Below are 22,771 nucleotides of genomic sequence, written 5' to 3' on the forward strand. Positions count from 1 at the left end.
CTTTATTCTGATAAACAGGAATACCCGCAGGGCATCAATGATGACCTGAACTGAATCTTCAGTGTCATGTTAAGAGAATGTCGACGTTGATGCCCCTTCTCAGTCGCACATTAAAACTTCGCTTAAAATGAATTGACTGCGCCATCAAAACGCGATTCTAGTGTTGCTGAGTGACAATAATATATCGGAACCAATGGACATGGAGTTTGGCAAGGAGAAGCCTTCATCAACAACTAAGCCTGTTCCCATTGAAAATTTCTTCATCTCGAAAAGGTAGCAAACTTGCCTCTAAGGTTGCATGTTGGCTGACTAAGTAGGCTTCGCATGCGGCTCAACTAACTACCTCACGATCAGCCAATCAGGACCGACTTCCCCACACGGACACGAATTCCTTCCTTTCTGGGACTAGCGGATGCAAGTTCAGTGCAAGAACATCATCACAAGGATTTGATAATGTCGACGATGATGGTCCCGACGGCGACGGCGATGGCGATGGCGATGGTAGGGTGGTTTACAAGGCAATTTGGTGAGGGCTGAATCTGTCATATCCTGTGAATATCCGATGCTGTCTCTCCCTGGTACCTCGTTTAACCATATCAGGTAACTTTGATGTCTGGAGAAGGACACTTTGCTAAGTGCTGTTTTCAGCCAGAGCGTTTATATATACGGCATGTCCACCTAATCTACTCAGTATAAGCTCTGGCTTACTGCTATCGGTGTTCAGATGTACCCGCTTATCGTTTACGCTTAACGACAATTTGTCTCAATCTAAGCTCGAAACATCATGTCCTCCATACCAAAATCATCTCTATCCCCATCCACCCTGCGTCGACAAGATAAAGGGCACACTCAAGAGTTGGCCACTCCTTTAAATCGGGTTATTCGAAATCAGGTAGTGTTTCGCGTCAGATATCCACGACGGCAACAGCCGATTAAGTCATCGCAGCAACAAGTCATCCAATCTGTGGAGTACCCGATCTTCCGTCCCCGGAAACCTCACCGGAAATCGAGGATGGGCTGCTGTAATTGTAAGAAACGCAGGGTTAAGGTATGCTTTCTCCATCTCCAATTCCATTCATTTCCTTGGTTGTACAAGGACACCTTAGTCTGCATAGATGCAGGAACGTATGTAGCGTGTTTTGTGTTGGGTCTAGATGCAGCATATCTGACGGTAATTTATCCATGGTTTTCAGTGCGATGAAACCAAACCAGGCTGCCGAAAGTGTGACGCTTATGGCATATCCTGTGATTACTTGGTAATGGAATCCCAATCAAAGTCAAAATCTACATTCCGATTAGTAAAGGAGTTATCTCAAATCTATGAGATTGATTCCACCACCTATTCACTGGCCATTGCCGACCTTGCGGACAAAATAGACTCAGCATTGCGACTTTCTCCCGGTATTGACGATGATCTCAGTAATTTTATCACAAAACCTGCTCATCGTAATTCTGTCGAAGCTCTCTATCATTTTTTGGCCCTCCCAGGCGAAAACTCCGGCCTTACCGAGGCCGGTAAAGATGTGGCAAAGGGGGACATGTTGCGTGTAGCTTTTCAGGTAGTTCCTATTATACGCCATTCTCTTTCTAAATTCTGGATCCCACACGACGCTAACATTAATTATTTTAGACTCCATATCTCATGCATGCTATTCTGGGCGCTGCCACAACCAGCCTGAGACGATTACACTCATGGGACTCGTCATTCAGAATGGCCGAAAGCTACCATTGGCAGCGGGCCATCAATCTGTATCAGAAAGAGCTATTTACTCCCATTGGCGTGCATAACATGGATGGTCTCATGTCGACCTGTCTGCTCCTGGGCGTTCTCTCTTTCGCGGTAGAAGAGTACAAGCCAGAAGAATCCTGGCTTTTCTCACCAGACCCTAAAGCTCTAAACTGGCTCCTCGTCCAATCCGGACTCAGGCACCTCCTCAGATTCACAGGCCCTTTTTTGTCTCAGAGCATTTGGTACAAAGTCTTTATGGAATCTGATGACGAAGACCACACATTTGATGACCACCGCCCGGGCGCTGAGGGTCTTCACCCTGCTCTAGCTGAACTTTGTGAAATCGATGAAACAACAACTGAAGAAACAAACCCTTATCATTGGCCACTTCGCATGCTTAGTCCATTACTGAATCTGCTGCCCTGTAACGAAAACTCGAGCAAACTGACTTCGTTCATGGGCCGGCTGCTACCTGATTATACTGACCTTTTGCAAAGGAAAGACCCGAGAGCAATTCTCATCTTAGGCTACTGGCTAGCAAAGAAGTGTCAAGAAAATCAGTGGTGGATGCAACCAAGGATTCATGCCGAATGTGTCGCTGTTTGCATGTTCTTAGAACATAGCACGGACCCCCGAATGCTGAAGCTGCTTGAATATCCAGCCGAGCATTGCGGGTATCTTCTGAAACATGTTCGAGAACGCACGACATTTGAGGTGAATATTGACCTTGTGTGCCTCTTTTAAGAGTAGTGCAAGAAGTTTCGAGAGTTCTTCCAGTGTCCACGGCATCCAATAACTCTGTTGTTATCATTTCTCTCGCGACTGGAGATGCCTTCAAATGTGATTAAATCTGGTAGACTTTGCTCCAACTCCCTCCATACTAACATGCACTATATATCACAACATGTTTCCGTGCTCAGACAGAACAACTCTGTTCCTTGGCTACAATATTTGTCTCCGCTCTTCAAACGAGATCGGACACTCAAACATCAATATATGAATGGATTTCAAGGCTTTCGTTATTTCTTTTTCTTTTGAATGTTAAATGATCTCTTTTTGTTTCCATAGGCAATCCCGATCCACAACAGCTCTTACATTTCCCGTACACCTAGATTCCACGACTTTTGCCTAGCTCACCGGTAAAAGGGAGCTCTAGAGATTTCTTATCTGCTGCGTTAATATGTTGCAATTGAGCCAGGAACCATTTTGAAATTTAGTTTATTTGGATATACCACTATATTTAGTTGCCAAACCTATCATTCCAAATCCCATACCTCGCAGAGTGTTGATAGCTTGGCGGGAACAGTGAACAGCTGGCTGGCTGGCAGAAGGTCCCTTATGAGGTATGAATATGTACAACCCCTCTGGAAGACCCTTTGCGTTTGCAACAGGGGCTTCTAATCGACAATTCGAAATGCTACTTTTCGTCTGTTGGATAAAATCACAGGAGAAAAAAATTGAAAATAAAGGAGCTGCAACAGAGAAAACGAGAAAGATCCGTCGCGAGGGTAAAGTAAAAAACAAAAGCCAGGGACAAAACCAAAATCAACACTCGCTGCGTAAAAGTTTGGACCATAAATGGTGACATGAAATTCCAGCAATCATATGAAAGGAATAAAAAAGCCATAACCTCGTCAGAAGGCACGAAAAAACTAAAGAACAACACTACTTGTTGTATCTTGACTTCGAAATAACCCACGCCTCCCACAGTTTCCGTTGTCGATACTCCACATTGAACCCATTGTCCTCTAGGTCCTCGATAGATATCGACATCAGGGGCGTTGTCCAGTATGAAAAGGGTGATATCAACGAGACAGCAGTATCTGGTGAAAGCTCAATCTGGTTAGCCCTAGGCCCATCGTCCGCATTATGCGAACTCATCCCATCTGATTCATCACCAATGCTATCGTCATCGTCATCGCCGTTATTTTCGTTATTTTCCACATCATGAATATCGAACATATCATCATCCTCGCTGTCAGAATTGGGGAATGACTGGATATCAGATATATTCGCGCTTGTCGCCCACTTCTCGTCAAAAGCGTTGGAATAGTCAATTCGTCGCAGGCTGACCCATTCCAAAATATCCATCTCCTCGCGTAGCATGGAAAGGACGTCTTTCCACATATTCCCTTCTTTGAGAAGGACGTCACGTAGCCGGAGACCGCGGAGCGTTTTGTGGTGTCGTCGCGCGAAATCGATAATTTCCTGGGAGTCCAAACGCCAGGCCTGTATGCCAAACGCACGCAGTTTCTCCCAGTATACGTTGTGGAATATATCTTCCAGGCGCAGGTCAAGTGGTATTCGCGATGGGAATCCTAGGTGCACGGCTTCCATGTTCTTGGCGGCCATGAATAAAGTGCGAAACACTTCTGATAATTCTCGCATCTCTTCATTGACATGTCCCGCCGCATCGAAGTGGATTTCCAGACAGGTCAGTTTGACAGCTAGGGCGGAAAGCATGTGGATAGGTGCTTGTTTCAATTTGAGGGCTGCTTGGGGATTTATCTGTGGCCCGGAGAATCTGTTAATAGGGGATTGTGATTCGAGAAGAGCTACTGCAAGTGTTTGTACTGCACGAGTGCATGCTGGTTTCCAATCTAATGACACTAATGGGTCTTGGGCACTGTCATGGCGATGGATATATTGCAAAAGTTCCCGTTCCGTCTCGTCCTGGACCTTCAAAATTTTTACATGTTGAAGTGATTTGAATGCTGCCATTGCCCTCTTTAGAGATGCGAAGTCTTCGCTGGTGTTGACAAGGAGTTTTTGTTCCTCGAGCCGGCGATGGTGCTCGGAAATTTTTAATTTACTGGAGTCTGCCGCTAAGAACAGTTCACTGAGTCTGTCTCGATCTAAACGGGACGAAAAGAGAAAGACAGAGATGCGTTAGACACACCAAGGCAGGAAAAAAGAATGCGTGGAGTGAAAGAATGGGGACGATTGGAGATATCATGAACAACCTTCAACGTAAAATGACCGAATGATATACGTGAAACTCCTGCAGTGCCTTGCCAAATGCGGAGAACCTGACAGCATATCCAGTTTCTGGAACGCGCTTTCAGAAAACCGCACCACAACGCGGCTAAACTTATGAGAAGCACCTATGTCTGCAAAGCGTTTGCACACCTCCCTGAAACGGTCGATATCTGTTCGATGATCTTCCTGAAAGCCATTCTTACTATCGTAAATGAGGGGTATTGGCGCAGGCGGGCTTGGGCGCTTGAAACTCTCGATAGAGAGGTATGCACGACGGTCGACGTTGATGCATTTTTCAGAATCCCGAGCCAAATGATCTAAGATTTCCTTGAACAACTCATTTGAAAGGCCCAATATACCTCGTGGCACGTCCATCACTGGGGTTTGGGACACAGATGGCGGCTTTCTTGCCGGTTCAAAATCTAGCTCGTCGGGCTCGTTATGGGAGAGCCCTAAGCGCAGCGGCACAAAGGCAAAAAAAGGAAAAGAACCAATTAAGCAGAAAAACTGACAGGTTGGCGGATTTCTTTCAGCAACAGTGATTGAGTGGTTATTAGAAGGGAAGAGGTGGGGGGATGACCGGGATATCGATATATATATTTTTCTATATTTTTGGGATGGGATTTTCTCTCTTTTTTATTCTTTTTCCCCTTTTTTTCCTTTTTTCCTTTCTTTTTTTTTGGAAATTAATAAATAATATTGGAAGTTATTTGGCCCAAAAATAGAGTGATTGATCGGTAAAACGTGCGGTGATGAGGCCTTCGTTCAACCATCAGAGGAGGTAAAAATCAAAAACTTTAAACAGGACTGAGTACAAATAAAATAAAACGATCTTATAATGGCTCAGGCGACGAGACGTGGAGACAGGGAGACAAGTCGGGGCAAACACTATTTAGGGCTCAAAGTGATGGCAGCAAATGAGCATGCCGTAGCTGATAGGGTCCCCTTTCACTTGGACACAGGCGACTCGGTATTATAACTACAGACCAATATAATGCACAGGCGCTTCCATCCCGTCGCCTCCGCCGTCGAGTAACAGCGACAAACGTGTGCTGTGTGCTGGGCTGCTGCTTCACCGATGCCAATCACCAGAGCTGCCACTACACCATCCAGTCACATGACCGGGAAAGCACCAGCAGATCCCAAGCCTGCTGCGGCAGTTATGCGGGCCGCTGCGAATCCAGAAACGACCTGAAGCCCGAGGGTTGGGTCCGCGCCAGAGCCTGTGGCACGGATGTGGCGGGCGAATGGTTGTGAAGAGCGTCATCGTGTTGGTCTTGACAAGAGCCAGTCCGCAGAGCTTGGCTTCTCGTTAACCCAGCCAGAAATAGCCCCTAAAGACCTCCCGACAATCCTTTAAGCGGATGCAACGACCCAGTGCTGCAGAGTCCTTGCAACCCACCAAGCAAACCCAGCTGCTCGACTGGTCTATGCTGCTTCAGATGGCGAATCACCATCGTGGACCAGCCGACAACAACGACATGGGTGGCATGCGGTCTGATGGGGGCCGGGGTAGGGGGGTGGGGGTTGGTCGAGACTTGAAATCCACAGGCGGGTTCAGTTCTGGCCTGGTTAAAGAAGTCATATGCCGTCATTGACCTTTGAATCTGAAAATGACTACCTGACCTCGATTAGACTGGTCTCGCCTATAGGTAACCCGGCCCTGATAAGCCTATATACAGTGTATTTTCATAGACCCCTGACCACTCTCCTTCCTTCTCACTCTGTTTGTTTGTGGCGGAGTCAGGTGCAGGTTCAGGGCTAACAACTGATTGATGTAGGGCTATATCAACAGCTTTATCGTTTGACATGTTGGTAAGCGCCTAAGTTGTAACTAATTAGTCTACCGTACAATCGGATATTTATGCCAACTGCACACACAGTATTTAACTTTATTGGCCTATTTTATTTTATTTTATTTTATAATAATTTTTTATTTAAGCTTTCTGTTGCAATTTACATCATCTTTATCCTCAGAAAGTAACATGTTCCCATGGACTAATGCCATGCTACATTGCCCTCGCGGGACAGAGATCTCTTGCACGGGACAGATTACCCCTGATAGCAAACATCCAAGATGCCTCTTACCGATATACCTACCGTCCAGACAAACATCCATGGACACAACGTATGTATGTCCATGTCCATGTACAGCGCATACATCACATTTTCGCGCTATGTTTCCTCAATGCCACCGCAAATATGCAGCCTATAAAACACATTCCCCACCAAATATCCCTTGCAGGCGGAACAAAACAGGGACTGGTGACGACAACTCAGGAACCCCCAACGAACTTTAATAATCATTGGCAATTTGAGAATGTCGTTTCTTCCCTTGTCCAGCACGGGCCCTCGTACCTCGCAGCTCCATACGTTACTGTACATGTACACACATGCATACAATCAGAGCTGTCCTATATCATCTGCATTCCACCCCAACTCGCCCCGTTTCTGTTCTCGAGAATTCTCGCCAACCATTTCAATGCAAGAATTATGAGCTTTTCCTATTATTTAGCACTAGAAGCAACGGGGCATGAAAATAGTGCAAAAATGCCTGAAGTAAGACGGGGTATCACTCAGTGGAGCTGTCAACTTCTAATCTGTATCGGCCCAGTATCTATTTACAATCCTTTGCCGCCCAGTACATCCTTGCTGTATACAATCCGGTCTCTTCACCTGAATCTTCCCCCTCGACGAATTATCCTCACTTCAAGGCAGGCTTTCTTGTTCGTTGCTTTTTCTCTTCTCCGATTTCTGATCGACTCGGCTTTTCGGTCCCCTCATTCCTTTTACCTTATCCGTCGATTATTCACCATTCTTACTCCTCAATCTTTGCCAAAGGGAATGGTCGCCTTTACTTTGATATCATTTGGCTATGTTCTTTGCTTTTTCTTTACTTTCTCTTCAGCCCCTCTTGTATGCCCAAGAACATGGCATCATCAGTTCAACCATTAACTTGTTTTGTCGTTCTTAATAGAACACTTTTTTACGGTTTTTTTTTCACTATCAAAAGCGCCAAAAAGTGTGGGACTCTTTCAAGAAAATAATAACGCTATATGTTCTGTTTTGTTTGTCAAACGTATCCGGATGTGCCCTATTAGCTTTTACGGACAAAATATTCTTAAGGACCAAAAAAAGAGTTTTTCAAGTCGTTTCGTGCAAACGTAAGGGGGGCATTATTGAATGCCATGACTCAACTACCGCAACCCCCGCATTTCACAAGGGCCAAAACCTAGTCGACGGGCGAACGACCTTTTTCAGTCAAAATGAGGACCCGTCTATTTCTCTTGAAGCACAAATATGATGTACTGTGAATTAAACAGGAGATCGGCATTGATCTCAAGTCCTCCAACGGGGAAAGTATAAGCGCCTGATCTATACAGGTTCACCAGCTTATGTATCACGCGTCCATACCGGGTTACATTGAAAAGAGCTTTGTTCTTCAAAACATAATTATCTATTATCCTCCTCACATACATTCAAAATTGGACCGATCGCTACGACGTTAATTGAAGTGGCAAGATCCACATCCTCATAAATTCCCCTTGGCCAAGTTCATTTGGCGTCGACGGATTTCAGTACTGCTTATCTTGCTTTCAAAGTTCTCTCCTGACTCTCCCTTGCGCTCATCTTCATCAATATCCAAAACGTCAACCTCAAAGATCTCCAGTTTCGACCACCCCTTCTTTTCCCGTTCGTCATTCACTGCCTTACCGCCCGATCGAGTCTCCTTGGACACGACCAAAGCGCTTATGTTTTCGTCTGTGATTGTGGGACCGAATGTATCAGAAATCTGAACAAATTTGATATCCAAGTCCGGTGACACTCTCACGCGGACATATTTGCCATTTGGGCCGGGATGATTGACATGTTCGATATGGTTGCCGGCGCTGGTGTTGGTGGCTTGATCCCCAAGGGGTGGCGCAAAATCTATTATTGATTCCAGGAACGCCCAAACACCGCGCCATCGATCATCCCAGCTTTCAAGGAAATCTGCATATTTTTTATTCACCAGTAGCTCGTCCCCCGTGATGCCAACGATGATAGTCCTCTGAGTTGGCTTAGACCCTGGAGGTGCTGCATCGACGGCAAGTGCGGTTGCCGTGAGTAGAAGTTTGTGCCCCGCATGCAGATGGTCGAAAGTACCTCCAACAGCTACAGAATAATGACGGCACGGATGCGGTTCGGGTTCTTCAAGAACAACATGGGGCAGTTTTAACCCTGTCAACCCCGCAAGTTTTCGAATAATGGGAGCCGTATTTGGTTGCCCTTGTTGGTTTAGTGTTAGGGTAAGCGCATCTAAGAGCAAATCCCCTTCGACTGTCCCCAAAGAAAACACTACTCTCCAGGAACGACCGGAAACTGTGAAATCCGCCAGTCGAATGATTGGGCCCATACTAGTACGGGAAGTCTCGGCGCAGCCCTCGTCGTTGGTTTCATTTTCGCCGCTGGTACCATTGTTTTCGTCGTCAATAAAAAAAACCCTCGCATCTACCCCACCTGGGCCATCCAACTCCACGGATTGCCCGGCACTGGTCACTCCAAGGAGCCTATAAAAAGAAGCCAACAAGTGCTGCAAATGCGCGAAAGCTCTGCCTCGTGGCGCGGAATCCGGTGCAGCCAGCCCACGGATGGTGATTCCAATATCTAACACTGCAGTGCCGTTAGTTCCTCTGATGGGACGAGAGAGGTCGGCAAGGACTGTTGACAGTGCAGGACCGTATGCAGCCTTCAACGAAGAGAATGAGGTTGATGGGGTGCCAGGAAGCAGCAGCAATGCCTCATGATAACGAGAGTTGTTGCCAATCGCCATATCACTCCAGATTCACATACTCCAGGAGATAAGAACTTGATATAGAGCTCAGCGGGATCATGCGTAAATGTGGATGAGGCAAAACAAATTTTAGACCGAAGAACGAACGGACGTTTGTCGTAGAGATTAGGCGCCGGGCGCATGTAGAGACACCTGGCAATCACTTCAGACCGGAAAATTTATCAGTCTGGACCAAGGTTAATATGAGTATCCCCGTTCCTTTTTCATACGGCCTTTTTTCTCTGGTCTTTATTTACAATTGGCGGGGTTGTTTCTTCCCAACCACTCGAACGAACAATGAGCCGAGGGAAATCTTTGGCCAATTAAAGATTGGAACCATTCAAGCAGGAAATCAGCACGTGACTTACAATGACTCAGCAATTCCAAGCCCGCTGCTGCTTAGTCATTATAGCCAAAGCTAATTTACGCTCCAAGTAAACTACTAGCGTTGACGTCGAGGTCGAGCTATCAAATCCCCCCAAACCCTCTTCAGCTGGTGAATATGCCTCTGAACGGGCATCGCCATCTCCACTATTCAACAGGAAGTGCAAAAAATGATCACCCAAGTCACATTAGCGCTACTGATGGAATGTTACACGCTACACAGGTGCTAGGTTCTGTTGCTGCTCCCACCATAAGCTTGCACGCTGGTCCCTCCAACACTACCTCCCAAGGATCGGACGTCCTCTATTTCTCCAACGATCATCCTAAGGGATCCAATAGTGGCGGGGACCTGGCAGATACGAGATTCGCTCGGCTCCCAGGTATTGAGGCGGGAGAGAGAAGCTCTGCGTCTACTGCGTCGTCAACTTCTGCCATGACGGAACCGTCTCAGTCCTTCAACGGTCCCCGGCGGCAACCAAACTTTCCCCGGCAGCCAGAGGAACTACACATACCTGCACCAAACAACTCGCTAGGCTCTAATGGCCCTCGGCAGGGCCAACATCAATTTCCCTCTGCACCTGACTATGGCCCGCCATCGATCAATATCCAGCTCTCCCAATTCTCCAACAACACCAATAACAACACTACATCACTCCCAGGAGCACTGCAACCGGGGCCCGGAAACCGCGCGGGTCCGGCCAATACCACCACTGCACCAGCTCTACAATCACTACCATCGTTAGCCACGCAGTCGATCTCTCCTAACACGCCTTCAAAATCCAGTCAGTCAAACCAATCACAGGCTTACTCAAGAGCCAGCCCGTCCGTGTTTGATCAGCAAAAATTTAAGCAAGTCGGGAGTACGCCTGATAGCGGGAAGTACATAGGATCAACGTCAACCACCTATGCACCACAGACCCCGCAGACATCGCCATACTCACCGCTCGGTTTGGCTGATATCAGACCTCATATTGATACTACAATGTCGGAAGACGCTGGCAGCACAGTGACAGGAAACAATAATGGTGATGTGCAATATCCTAAAAACAGCAATTATCTCGCCCCGTGGGCTGTATATGCCTTGGACTGGTGTAAATGGCCCGTTCCACCAGGCGGGTCTTCCTTTGGAAAAGTTGCACTAGGGAGCTACCTTGAAGACAGCCATAATTACGTATGTTGGGTTCACTGAACATTAGGCTAATTTGGCGACAGTGGTTAGCTTCATCCCAGAAATGTATAACTAACTATCGTTACAGATTCAAATTCTAAGTAGCCAGCGCGCGTCTGCCGATGTTCCAGAATCTCCGGACGGAAACCCGGGCTTAGACTTCATTAAGACTGCGGAGGCTACACATTCATATCCGGTGACAAGGATATTATGGGAGCCACCTTCGTCCCAGAAGCAATCAACTGATCTATTAGCTACCTCGGGCGATCATCTGCGGCTTTGGTCACTACCAGCAGACTCCCATTCGCAGTCCTACTCTATGAGCAACTCTATAAACCGATCAAGCAAGTCTAGGAACCAGCCAGTACAAAAGCTTTCACCTCTCGCACTTCTTTCCAATTCTAAATCTCCAGAACACACCGCTCCAATAACATCGTTGGACTGGAATATTGTGTCCCCAAGTCTAATAATCACTTCCAGCATTGACACGACTTGCACCATATGGGACATTCCTACACTGACGGCCAAAACCCAGCTGATTGCACACGATAAGGAAGTCTACGATGTCCGATTCTGTGCCAATAGTGTTGATGTCTTTGTTAGCTGTGGTGCAGATGGTAGTGTCCGAATGTTTGACTTGAGAAGCCTCGAACATAGCACGATTATATACGAACCATCCGAGAAGAATGAAAAGCGTAAGTCGCAGTTAGTTTCAAACATATATTACCTCAATCTAACGTCATATCCAGTAACGAGTCCTGGAAACCTTACGCCCCCTACCAACAACATGTCTTGGCCTCCACCCCTATTACGAATAGCAGGTAAGTAAATTCTGTTATAAGTATTGTATTGTGGGCCACGAAAAATGATGTATATGTATCTAACATGCATTCGCAGCCTCACCCCACGACGCACATCTCCTTGGCACCTTCTCCCAAGACTCCAACATTATCCGCATCCTCGACGTCAGACAACCAGGTCAGGCACTCATGGAACTTAAAGGTCATGCTGGCTCGATAAATTGCATTGAATGGTCTCCAGCGCGCCGCGGTACCATCGCCTCTGGAGCAGACGACTCACTTGTCTTGATCTGGGATCTCATAAATCAAAGCAATGCCGCATCGATTATTCCACCACCTCCCCCATCACACCATGGTGGCACCTCCAATGCACCCAATACCATAGAACGCGGGCCGGCCGCTGCGTGGCAGTGCGAGTATGAGGTTTCGAACATTAGCTGGGCCCCACATGCGAATAATAGCATTGCTGGGCCACCTGGAGCTGGTAGGGATTGGGTGGGCGTGTGCGGTGGCCGCGGTTTGTGGGGCGTATCTATATAATATTTTGCCGAAGGGCTGAAAACGATGAAGAGACAACTAAGATGTCCCGGGGTGATGAATTTTTGTTTCCTGCGGGCAATAGGAAGAGATGGTGATATGACTGGCGCATAGAGCTTAAGGAACCTATTGTTGGAGTTTCTTATTATTTATTTTGGAGTTGTCTCTATATGCATAAACGTCCTCTTTATCTCCCGTCTAAACCCAATTCCCCCATCCTTTGGTTTCACGTGCTTCATTGGGTTTTTGAGCGATGAAGAAATTCTCCTCGAGTAAATATACATCAACCACCCACGAACCTCCTTTTTGTGTCGGATTGGGTATGGAGAACGAACATTCGAGATGGAAATAAATAATGAATTATGACTGTTTATCTTTTTTTTTTTTTTTTTTGTTTTGTCTTGTTTGTTACTCTTTCAATGTTCTTATTTTTCCCCTGGTTTGTTTTGGTCCCAGGTTTCTCATTCATTCTCGTTGTTCCAGCTTATTTTTTTCTTAGAGAGAGAGAAGAAGAAAAAGATAATAAATAAAATAAAATAAAACAATCATCAATAATCTTCTGCATCCGACCTGAATACTTTATTCATTTTGTCGGACCCTTCCGTCACGTGAACTGCTTTCCATATATCGTCGTTCTCGTCAGCTAGCAGCCTTTGCAATCGATCAAGCTTGCCATTCTGTCACATAATATCTCATCTCATTGCCTATAAAAGAACACAAGGTGGAATGGAATAGTTGTAGAGTCTCAGACGAACAGCGATATACAAGAAGCAAAGCCCTATAATGAAAACGGGTCAGTAAAGGCGTGCTTACACCACAGCAGCTTCGATGGTTTGGTTTATGGGAGGGCACGTAGCCAGAGACCATGAAGAATGCGGGTAGCCATGACATAACAAAATATCGGGAGCATGAATGATAATAGGCAGCTGATGAAGAACGCAGATACAATCACAAAAACTCCATACCACGGAAGTCTTTATCCGTGAATGTGAATAGAATTGGAAGTCGAAGACCACAGAGCATCCTCTCAAGACATTGAGGAGAGCTACATTAAATCCATCATTGACCCAATGTTGAAACATTAGGAACCATGGCAATCTAGAGGCGGCTATGAGGCAGAGCAAGTTCAATTCAACATCAGAACTCAAATATCCGATGGACAACATGAGAATGTAATCAGCTATTTTAAAGAGCAGGTTAGCAAGCTAAGATGCCAGATTATTCACTTCAAACGAGTTAAGAATACTCAGCATTAGACACAACATCTTTCATTCACTTGCATTCATTCGTTGGTTGATTATTAGTATAAGAACCCAGTGCACTAGTTAACTAATTAGTAACTGTACGGACTAGCGCCCTGCACCACAGCATAACGCCGTATCGCCAGCCCGCAGCAGACAGGCAAACGTACCTAGAGGACCACATGACCTTATGAGTCATCCACGGTAGTGAAATCCCCAAGAACCGAAGAGGAGAAATAAGGAGAACAGGATCCTCATATGCAAAGCCCATGCATAAAATCAAACGCCTGTGTTTTGTGCAGGGAATCCCAGTGCAGCTTGTTCCCCTCGGATCGGCCGCTCTCCCAATAGAGGCGATGCTGAGTGTGAGGATACAACGAGGACAAATATTGCGACCGGCCCTATAAGGGACATCGGTGTAGGCGGGATGGAGACAAGAGAACAAGAGATGGGGGGATATTTAAAGAATGTCTCCAGCCTACAGCTGTAGCAAGCACGGTAATATGCTTCTATGTCTCTTTGCAGACGTAGAGAGATCCATATATCCACCCGGTAGGGATATATATATATATAGTTATACATTTCCAACTGTCATTTAGTTCTCTCTAATTACGGAATTCCAACTTTGGCCCAGCCTCGATCACGTTATCCCCAAAGCTGCCTCTTGTCCGTCGAACTCCGCCCAAAACGGCAAGCGCTCTCAAGCTGCCAAACCTCAACCGCACGCAGGAACAACAAACCCATTGAGACGGTTCATCCACAATATCCTCAACTCCCCATATTCCTTATCCCCTGCCAGCCAACTCCCGCGCTGCTGCTTTCGCCCAACTTTACTCCCCCCTCCCTCCTCCTCTTCAACCCGCTGCAGCCGCGTATTGGTGGTCTGAATGCATTTGGGGCTGACCGAGAGCTTGTCCTGTAGCCTGTTGATAAATGTGTGGCTCTGTTGAGGCAGCTCGCTGTGTCTGCTTCCGTGATCATGGACTTGCGCACCATCATCAACAACGACGCTGCTGGTGTCCAGCGACCCCCGGCTTCCCCTCATCAACCTCCGGGTCACGATCTGGACTCCCATTGCCCCAACAAACAGCGCGATAACCTTTCTCCGGCGTCATTTAACCAGACTCAACAGGCTCAGCATCCCTCGGAATTCCGCGCCAAACCACCGCCACCTCCGCCCCTCCAGCGCCCTCATCGATCTTCAAGCGGTTCCTCATCCTACGGGTCCGCGCAATCACCATATCAACATACGTCGGCATCCACGTTAAGCTCTGGCCCGCACTCTCAGGGCGGGCAGACCCTACCTAATGCCATACAGACACAGGCCTACCCGCCCAATTCGCGTGATCCCTTCCCACCTACCTCCTCCAGTTCCGCTTACAATCAATCTGCCGGGCCGTTATCTTCTCCGTATACCCCTCAAGCTCTAAGTGCCGGGACCCAGCAATCTTATTTTCCACAACAGCGCTCACAATCGGTTCATTCCATCCAAACTCCGTCCTCCACCCATAGCTACACGTATCCTTCTCATGAAAACGTTGGAGCGCCACAGCAGCAGTCTATCCAACCACAATCACAACCCTTCTCCCCAAGCCAGCACCGTTCCCACCCTGGAACTCCCGTAGTAGCCCCATCGGCTCCCCTTTCCCGTCCTTCTCCTCACCAATCTCGACCCCCGTCGTCCGGTTTCGATTCCCAGCGGCGTTCCCTATCTGGCTCCTGGGGCAGTCAAGATATCCAATCGCAGAATAAGAGGGATTCAGGATCTCCAGTCATTGCGCGCCACGATCCGGGAACGGGTGGCGAGCAGCGAAGACGATACTCGGTAGCACCAGAGGCGCGGAGCGTCAGTGTTAGTCCAAGAACAAAAGTGGCAAATCTGAGCAGATCGAGTGATAATGGTGCTCGTGATCACACTCCTCAGCCATATCGTAAGGACGTTGATACAACGTGGAAAAACAGTAGGAATAACGCCGCCCAATTCTCTGGTGACGCATATTATACCGGTGATACAGGACCGTTACAACACCCGCCCACTACTCCGAAAACGCCACAACCTCTAAGCGCTAGTCGTCCACCAACTATATCTCCCCCTACCAAAAGTACACGGCGAAGTGAGCTGCCCTCATCCATTGAACCTAGTCACATACAACAAGGGAAGGGAGATCATCCACCAATGGACACTTCTAAGTTACCATCCGACGCCCCCAAGAGGAAACGAAGGCGGTATGATGAACCTCCAACCTACGCACGCAAGGCTCCACGAACCAGCGGCAATCCACCAGCAATACCTACCGGAAGCAATTTTTCTCTTCCCTCTAAATCTGCAGTTCCTAGACACGACTCTCTACCGGACAAAGCTCCCCTGAGAAATCGCCCCCTGGCCCCAGGTACCCAGCATCAAGTTGTTGGCACTACAAACGGGGAAGCCCCAACCAATGGAGCTCCAATTACTCGTCCCGCGCCCTTGGACCATGCAGGCTCCTCATTGGGCCCATGGGAACCGTCAATTACAGGAGTAATCCCCCACGAAGAAGTTACAAAGTTGATATGCGACTTTTTGTTTCAGCAGGTTGTGATGAGGAGAGACATTGGAGCAGCCCCCGCTGGAGGATCCGCTGTGGGACAAGATGCCATTCTTGAAGTTGAAGCCAAACTGGGCCTATTGATTGACAGGAATCGTGGAGAGCGCGTTCGGATACCTGCTCTTACGGAATGCATCGTTGCAAAAGATGATCCCAGTATACGAGTTGGGTTTGAAAGCTCAATGTCTTTGGTGGGCCATCCCTCACTTTTAAATAAAAATAAAAAAATAAAAAATAAAAAATAAAAAAATTCCCTAATGACCTCCATACATATCCTTCCACAGTTCTTGTCTTTCCTTTTAGGGACAATACTAACAAGTTACACCAGGCCCAACACCGCGCTCTCAACGATTTTCTCAACGACACCGTGAAATCTTCCCTCTCTCAACCAGGCACCCGCATCCCATTGACCTACGCCCACAAAAAGGAACGTGACACCTTCTACGATATCTCCTCCTCCTCCCTCCCCCCAATAATCCAACACCATCTCAATCCCCGTCACAAACCAAAAGTCCGCGTCACAACGGACCAGCGAACTGGAGCCGTCCTAGCTCGCATTGTCAAATGCCGCATTGCAGATCTTGATGTATTTAGCCCAAGAACCTGTCTTGATTGGCGAATCAGTGTCAATCTTGAAATGAACTTCGAAGGCGATATTGGTGAGCTCAGTTTACCGGGAAATACGGGACCGCAGTCTGGGGTTGGTGCTCCAAGGGGAGGTGCCAGATGTAAAGATCGTATGAGCTATAGACATTTGGCGTATCAGATTGACTTGACACAGGTCGCTATCTCAGAGGTGTGTCTTCACACATGAAATCATTCCCACTTCTTTGTCCCGCCCTTTTTACCCTCCTTCCTTTCTCCCTTCAATAAACTAACCACGCAAACGCCAAATCCAGGAACTCGCCAACAATCCCCAATCAGATTTTGAACATGAGCTCGAAATTGAAATTTCCTCTGCCGAAATTCGACGCCAGGGTGACTTGGCGCTTGCTGGGGATCCCAAAAATCAGTACGAGGAACTTATTAAAGGGTTCGTGGATAATATAAGGGTGCTGGCGAGAGCTGTTCCGGGGCGTTAAATCTACAACATTAGGTTTTCTTTGTTTCTTCCTTTAACTACCATTTCTACCTTTGTGTGCGATTTCCTCCCCTCTCCTCCCGTTTTTCTTCTTCTGTCCTATATAAATTAATTTCAACTACATTTCCGGTTTCTTCAGACAAAATGGCATTCTCCTCAAATGCCAAAGAAACTTTTGACCTCGATTTGTAGATAAGGAACTCAAGTACATGCATGTTCACAGAGCAAATATTGCATCATTGACTGCAAAAGATATATGCGAACCGCCTTGATGACTTTGCACAGTTCCACATGTGTATCTTGAAAATCCTATTGTGGCATTTCATCAATTTTATCTACATCAGTGTACTGACAGCTAGCAAGCTCAAAAAAACACTGCTGCGGAAGCTATATACCTCTTCTACAGTTTAGGCACAAGTAGCGTGCCTTTTTCTGCAAAGCTGTTATTTATCCCCTATTGGTCCAGAATTGCCAATCCAGACAACAACACATTGGTCAAACCTGGGCGGTTAGAACAATGAGGCTAATTTTAAACTCGCCACCAGACGAAATCAGTGATGACCTCTTAATTAATCCATACTGCCCAAGGATATTTTGAGCTTACTCCTTTTAACATGCGTCCAGTGTTAAAAAACTAAATAAACTTGATATCTTTTGTCGATACATGCATGACCTGGGCAAATCTTAACTTCGTACTTGAAATCGACTCAGGATGACAACATGTGCATTTGCGAATAAATAGAATAAATAGAAACAAGTTACATGGATAACACGCCTAGCCGGGAATTTCATTTCCCAAAACAGGCTGGACTTGCATCTTGACTTCGGATGGCCCGCTTATGCGGAGAGAAAAGAGAAATATGGACATATCAATGTGATGAAGAAACTCATACAGCGTAAATCCAAGTTCAAGGAAAGTCATGGAAATAGTGAAAGAACAAGAAGGAAAGGAAAATACACATGATAAAGTATAGAAAATCATAAACACTGTCAGGAGAAGCATCACAAGTGGAAGTCAAATTCAAGGACAAATATTTTGTGGAGGAAAGAAAAAAAAAACAAAAGAAGAAAAGAAGAAGAAAAGAAAAAATGGGAAGTACAATAAAAAGGGGGAGGAGGGAGGCAGGTGAAGCTACAGGAATAGTGAAAATTTGTCTGTATCGTCGTCTTAGCCCCAACGAACGCGGGTAGATCTCCATTCTTATTTTACCCGCCAGCGTTAACAGCAATGCCTGAAGTAGCTGTAGAGGGAGTCTGCTGTGACATTCCACCGGTACTGGCACTTCCATCATCACCACCCCCAGAATTGCCAGAGGTATTAGCCGGTCTCCCGCTCCTCTCTCTCATACGTCTCCCCTCCATCAATCCGCGTAACCCTCGCTTCTGCAAACCAACAACGCTGCTAATTTCACCAGACCAAATTTCCCGCTCAGGCTTGTTCCGCCCGCGTTCAAGAACGCCACCACCAATAACCATGTCATCTTTACCATCCACACTCATGGACTCCGTATAACTAACACTGGTATTGGTCGACGCGGACGTGGCAGTGCTGGCCGCACTACTAACAGACTCGGCACGACTGCGGCCACGAGGACCTGCCGCAGAGACATTTCTAGAGTTGAGATTTGTGGTATTGATGCGAAGATTAGCGGGACGCTGGGCACTTGATGCGCGTCTGTGTGAGGGTCCTGGCGCGTTGCTGCCGCCAATTGTGACTCCAGACGGCCGACCAGTTCCCGCGGATTCCGTGTCAGAGGAGTTGGAGTTGAGGTTCAGAATGCTCATTGGTTCTGTGACAGAAGAGATGCCGCCAGATCGGGAATTGAAGCCGTTCAACACTTCAAGAGTTCCACCAGGCCCGCTGGTGAATCCTGTGCCACGGCCTCCGCCAGCAGCCATGGCGGCGGCGTTGAAGACAGCGGCAGCGTTCCGGCCATCTAGCACTTGGTGGAGGCGTTCGACGGTGGCTTCGAGGAGACCGTCGACCTGGTAGGGACGCGCGAGTTGAAGGAGAGAGCAGAGTATTTGAGGGGTGCAGAGTTGAGAGCCAGGTGGAGGGAGGGAGGAGGTATAAAGGTATTGGACGAGAAGTTGGACAGTAAGATAGGTGTGAGGGAGGTATAGAGTTCTGGGACGGGAGTTTGGTGTAAGAGTGTGTGCAGACGGGATTTCGAGGTTGGGGAAGAGGGATGGTGCTGATTTTTGGCTGCATGAAGAGCCACTGGGACCGACAAGGGTTGTAGCGGCAGAATAGGTGCTATTATTGCCAATTGAAGGAGTTATGGTAATGCTGGAATTTCTACTAGGGTGAGATGGGTTCTGCTGCCGTACAGTAGCAGCATCTGACATTGTTTCTTCTGCATTTGTAGCTTCGCGGAGAAGTTGAATAAAGTATGGCCCCCAGCGACGTGCTAAAATGTGCGAATTGACGGGAATACGCTCTCCGCCAAGAGTGAGCAGCTCCATATCCGACAACTCTCGAAGTGATTGGGCCATCCGGCCTAGAGCCTCCGCTGCAGCAGATAGCGGTCGACCACCAATACCTTGCTGCGAAATCTTTGCCTGCAGGGATGCAGGTATCATAGGACTGCTTACAGACGCATACCCAGAGGTTGGTGCACTTCGTCGAGGGTTCTCATACAAACCAAATGCTTCGAGTTCAACAAAACAGATGTGTGAAAAGTTGATACGGCGATGATTGTAATCTTCAACCAAACTTCGTTTCCGATGTCCCAGAATGACAAATGTGCTTCGCCGGCTCCATAAGACACCGCGATTCCAGCTACCATGCCCGAAAATGGCACCTCCAGCGTCGATACGGCCCCACGTAAGTGTTTTCAAGTCCAAAGCCCACATGGCGTACTCTTGTTTCGAAGATGTTAGATATGTACCACTAACCACAAAATGGCCATTAATAATGCCACCATTGGGAAACCGTAAGCCAGGAGGTGAAACTGGACCATGCATTGGTTTCTCAATAAGTTTTCCATCAGGAAGACGGAGCTGCAGGTTTAACTTCACATCCAAGAAATTGTAATTCGAATATATCAGCAATAATGGGTCTTGTTTTTGAGCATCCGGTTTTGTGGGATCTCGAAACCCTTCCACTTCAACTCCACCTCCAATATCAGAAGCGCTCACCCCAAGTAATGGAGTAGCAACACTTCTATAGGCTCCACAGCTTCGATCAAGGGAAGATGTAGAAGTCCATTTTAAGCTTCTTAGGTTGAAAACGTTTATTTCTTCAAAATAATGATTCGACGTATCTTGACCACCAACCACAATCATCTCAGCCCCGCCAAACCCATCAATCTCTACGCCTATCGAGCCTTGATGGGGATTGGACGAAGAAGGGTTATGGTGGAGAGCGGACAGCGGTGCATTCGAGGAGGCGAAGGCGGCAACAGATGGTAGGATTGTCGCGCAGTGGGCGTACCTCCCCCTGGGACTGTTCGAGGTTGGAATAAAAGTCCATGTTCGGCTGGGCACATCAAAAATATGTATATCTGACAAGAGAACAACTCCCTGCTGTGCTTCCTGGCTTGCCTGCTGGCCGCTTGGATTTGGTGTTGATGATGGTTGATTTGGAACAGCAGGTTTGGCAGACATTCCTCCGTAGCAAACTAGTTTTGAGTCACCTAAAGCACATACTGAATGGAAATAGCGGGGAGGCGGGATATCCCCTGTGGTTTCTAATTTAGTCCAATGGCGGCGTATCAAATCTAATTCGTACATCTCATTAGTCAATAACTCGGGCCTGCTCCTAGACTGCACCCGTCCTCCAAAAACATAGAGTTTATCTCCTAGAACTGTACTAGAAGGCCCTGCCAGCGGACGCGGCTCCCGTCCCGTAGTTCGATGAACATTGCATACCAAGCCTGATAAATTCGTTGGACCTGACGATGAATTTTGGCCATTGGGCAAAGGTGACGGTGGAGGTTGACCATAATATGTTACAGTCGGGGGATTTAGGGTGGCATTCTGCTCTTGGGAGGCTCCATGCTGTCTACCGCTTGGAGGATTGGATACCATCATCTTATCTGCGCTATCAGTTGGCTTTGTTGGGGAGTCAAACTTTCTGGGTGATCTAATAGGCAACGACTCGACGCTTGCGTTTGCTATACACGTCTTAGCTGGCGACAGACTTTGTCCAACAGGATCAATGCCCTGGGTTGGAGTAGCTTTGCCCCTACTACCAAGCGATTGGGTCTCTCGAGCAACAGCCTCCCCGGGCTCTTGGTGCTCCCAAAATCTCCCCTCTAGCTGAATATTCTGTCCTAGGCCAGGCTCGAGCACCGCAGCGGGGACTGGTAGACTTGGACGTCGAAAGAGATCTTGATCTGCTAGTTTGAGTGTAGTCGGGGTCGCAAATAGGAACTCATCAGGTATTTTATTGCGCGGAATGGTCTCAGTTGAGGTCTTCGAGGAGCCCTTTGAAGCAAATCTTCTCGACGGCCAAGTTGTGGAGATGGTGCTGCTGCGGGCCTTGGTCTGCTTGGGACGAAAGTATTTAATTACGGAGGCAAACCGCTTGAAACTGTCCGGTGTAGGTGGAGGGGTGGGAAGGGGTGGTGTCGACGATGACTCTGCACTCGCATCTACGAGACTGGTTTTTGCAGAAGATTTTCCGGTTTCACGTCCTGAGCCTGTTCCCGCCATGGTTAGCCGGATGGTCACAGAGGAATGGTAAGGGTTTGAGGGGTCACATTCGACGAAGGGGGTGTGAGGGGAGGACATAATAGAAAAGGAAATAGGTGAGCGCAAATCTTATATAAATCAGAGAGAAAATCAGATTGTCAAACATACGAATGAGAGAATTGGTCAAGTGTTGGCTCCTTTGTCCAACCTTGCCCCATGCACTACCACGACAAGTTGGCTGAGTGGGATATTGGAACGAACGACGGAGGCAGGTGAAATGAGAGGCCTAGCCAGGCAGGATTTGCGAATCACAATTGAAATCGTACAGAATTTCGATATAAAGTAGCAAACGGGTGATGAGATGTATCGGATCCGAGGAGCGGGAGAAAATTGAAATTGAAATTGCCTGGCGAACGAGTGCTCGATCCGAACAGCGAGTGAGTGTTGCGCCGTGTCGTAGTCGTATGGGCGGAACCTCCGTTTTCAATAGTTTATATCCGTTGCGTTTGTGAAAGGATAGAGTTGGTGAACCGTTGCACTGGATCTAATTTCTGCTGAGACAACAGAAAAGTAGATTTGATCAGACACAGGCCTGACAACAACGGAGCCGCTCTCAATTCCAGTGTTTACAAAGCGAAATTGAACATCAGACGTTGGTTTAAGGCTGGTGAAGTAGTTTTAGTTCACCGAACCATGGAATGAAGGGCTGCCGTGGACATTAGATAAGCAGGGACAGGAGACAAGAAGTGGCACGGCAATGCCCAGACTTTGTCGTTCCCTTGGCAGGTAAAAACTTCTTGGCCATAAAACCTTCTG

The 22,771-nt window shown here is 47.4% G+C and overlaps 8 protein-coding genes across 8 annotated transcripts; 5 read left to right on the top strand and 3 right to left on the bottom strand.

The window, feature by feature from the left end:
* Positions 1 to 193: 193 nt before the first annotated feature.
* Positions 194 to 530, top strand: PADG_11539 (uncharacterized protein; the record flags this gene model as incomplete). Its single annotated transcript, XM_010760696.1, has 2 exons — positions 194 to 241; positions 318 to 530. The coding sequence occupies 2 exons, from the start codon at positions 194 to 196 to the stop codon at positions 528 to 530; spliced, it is 261 nt and encodes an 86-aa protein (XP_010758998.1).
* A 254-nt stretch (positions 531 to 784) lies between these two features.
* PADG_03087 (uncharacterized protein) lies at positions 785 to 2,473 on the top strand (the record flags this gene model as incomplete). The annotated part of the gene is made up of 3 exons (XM_010760422.1): positions 785 to 1,048; positions 1,194 to 1,559; positions 1,631 to 2,473. The coding sequence occupies 3 exons, from the start codon at positions 785 to 787 to the stop codon at positions 2,471 to 2,473; spliced, it is 1,473 nt and encodes a 490-aa protein (XP_010758724.1).
* A 921-nt stretch (positions 2,474 to 3,394) lies between these two features.
* PADG_03088 (uncharacterized protein) lies at positions 3,395 to 5,083 on the bottom strand (the record flags this gene model as incomplete). The annotated part of the gene is made up of 2 exons (XM_010760423.1): positions 3,395 to 4,584; positions 4,693 to 5,083. The coding sequence occupies 2 exons, from the start codon at positions 5,081 to 5,083 to the stop codon at positions 3,395 to 3,397; spliced, it is 1,581 nt and encodes a 526-aa protein (XP_010758725.1).
* Positions 5,084 to 5,546: 463 nt separating this feature from the next.
* Positions 5,547 to 6,306, top strand: PADG_11540 (uncharacterized protein; the record flags this gene model as incomplete). The annotated part of the gene is made up of 3 exons (XM_010760697.1): positions 5,547 to 5,648; positions 5,711 to 5,944; positions 6,040 to 6,306. 3 exons carry the CDS (start codon positions 5,547 to 5,549, stop codon positions 6,304 to 6,306), a joined length of 603 nt encoding a protein of 200 aa, XP_010758999.1.
* Positions 6,307 to 8,240: 1,934 nt separating this feature from the next.
* PADG_03090 (uncharacterized protein) lies at positions 8,241 to 9,521 on the bottom strand (the record flags this gene model as incomplete). The annotated part of the gene is made up of 1 exon (XM_010760424.1): positions 8,241 to 9,521. One exon carries the CDS (start codon positions 9,519 to 9,521, stop codon positions 8,241 to 8,243), a length of 1,281 nt encoding a protein of 426 aa, XP_010758726.1.
* A 502-nt stretch (positions 9,522 to 10,023) lies between these two features.
* PADG_03091 (uncharacterized protein) lies at positions 10,024 to 12,413 on the top strand (the record flags this gene model as incomplete). The annotated part of the gene is made up of 4 exons (XM_010760425.1): positions 10,024 to 11,076; positions 11,162 to 11,768; positions 11,823 to 11,894; positions 11,971 to 12,413. The coding sequence occupies 4 exons, from the start codon at positions 10,024 to 10,026 to the stop codon at positions 12,411 to 12,413; spliced, it is 2,175 nt and encodes a 724-aa protein (XP_010758727.1).
* Positions 12,414 to 14,630: 2,217 nt separating this feature from the next.
* Positions 14,631 to 17,318, top strand: PADG_03092 (uncharacterized protein; the record flags this gene model as incomplete). Its single annotated transcript, XM_010760426.1, has 3 exons — positions 14,631 to 16,427; positions 16,565 to 17,032; positions 17,136 to 17,318. 3 exons carry the CDS (start codon positions 14,631 to 14,633, stop codon positions 17,316 to 17,318), a joined length of 2,448 nt encoding a protein of 815 aa, XP_010758728.1.
* A 1,205-nt stretch (positions 17,319 to 18,523) lies between these two features.
* On the bottom strand, positions 18,524 to 21,976 carry PADG_03093 (uncharacterized protein; the record flags this gene model as incomplete). Its single annotated transcript, XM_010759957.1, has 1 exon — positions 18,524 to 21,976. One exon carries the CDS (start codon positions 21,974 to 21,976, stop codon positions 18,524 to 18,526), a length of 3,453 nt encoding a protein of 1,150 aa, XP_010758259.1.
* Positions 21,977 to 22,771: the final 795 nt, after the last annotated feature.

The sequence above is a fragment of the Paracoccidioides brasiliensis genome (genome assembly GCF_000150735.1).
Source record: "Paracoccidioides brasiliensis Pb18 unplaced genomic scaffold supercont2.3, whole genome shotgun sequence".
NCBI lineage: Eukaryota > Fungi > Ascomycota > Eurotiomycetes > Onygenales > Ajellomycetaceae > Paracoccidioides > Paracoccidioides brasiliensis.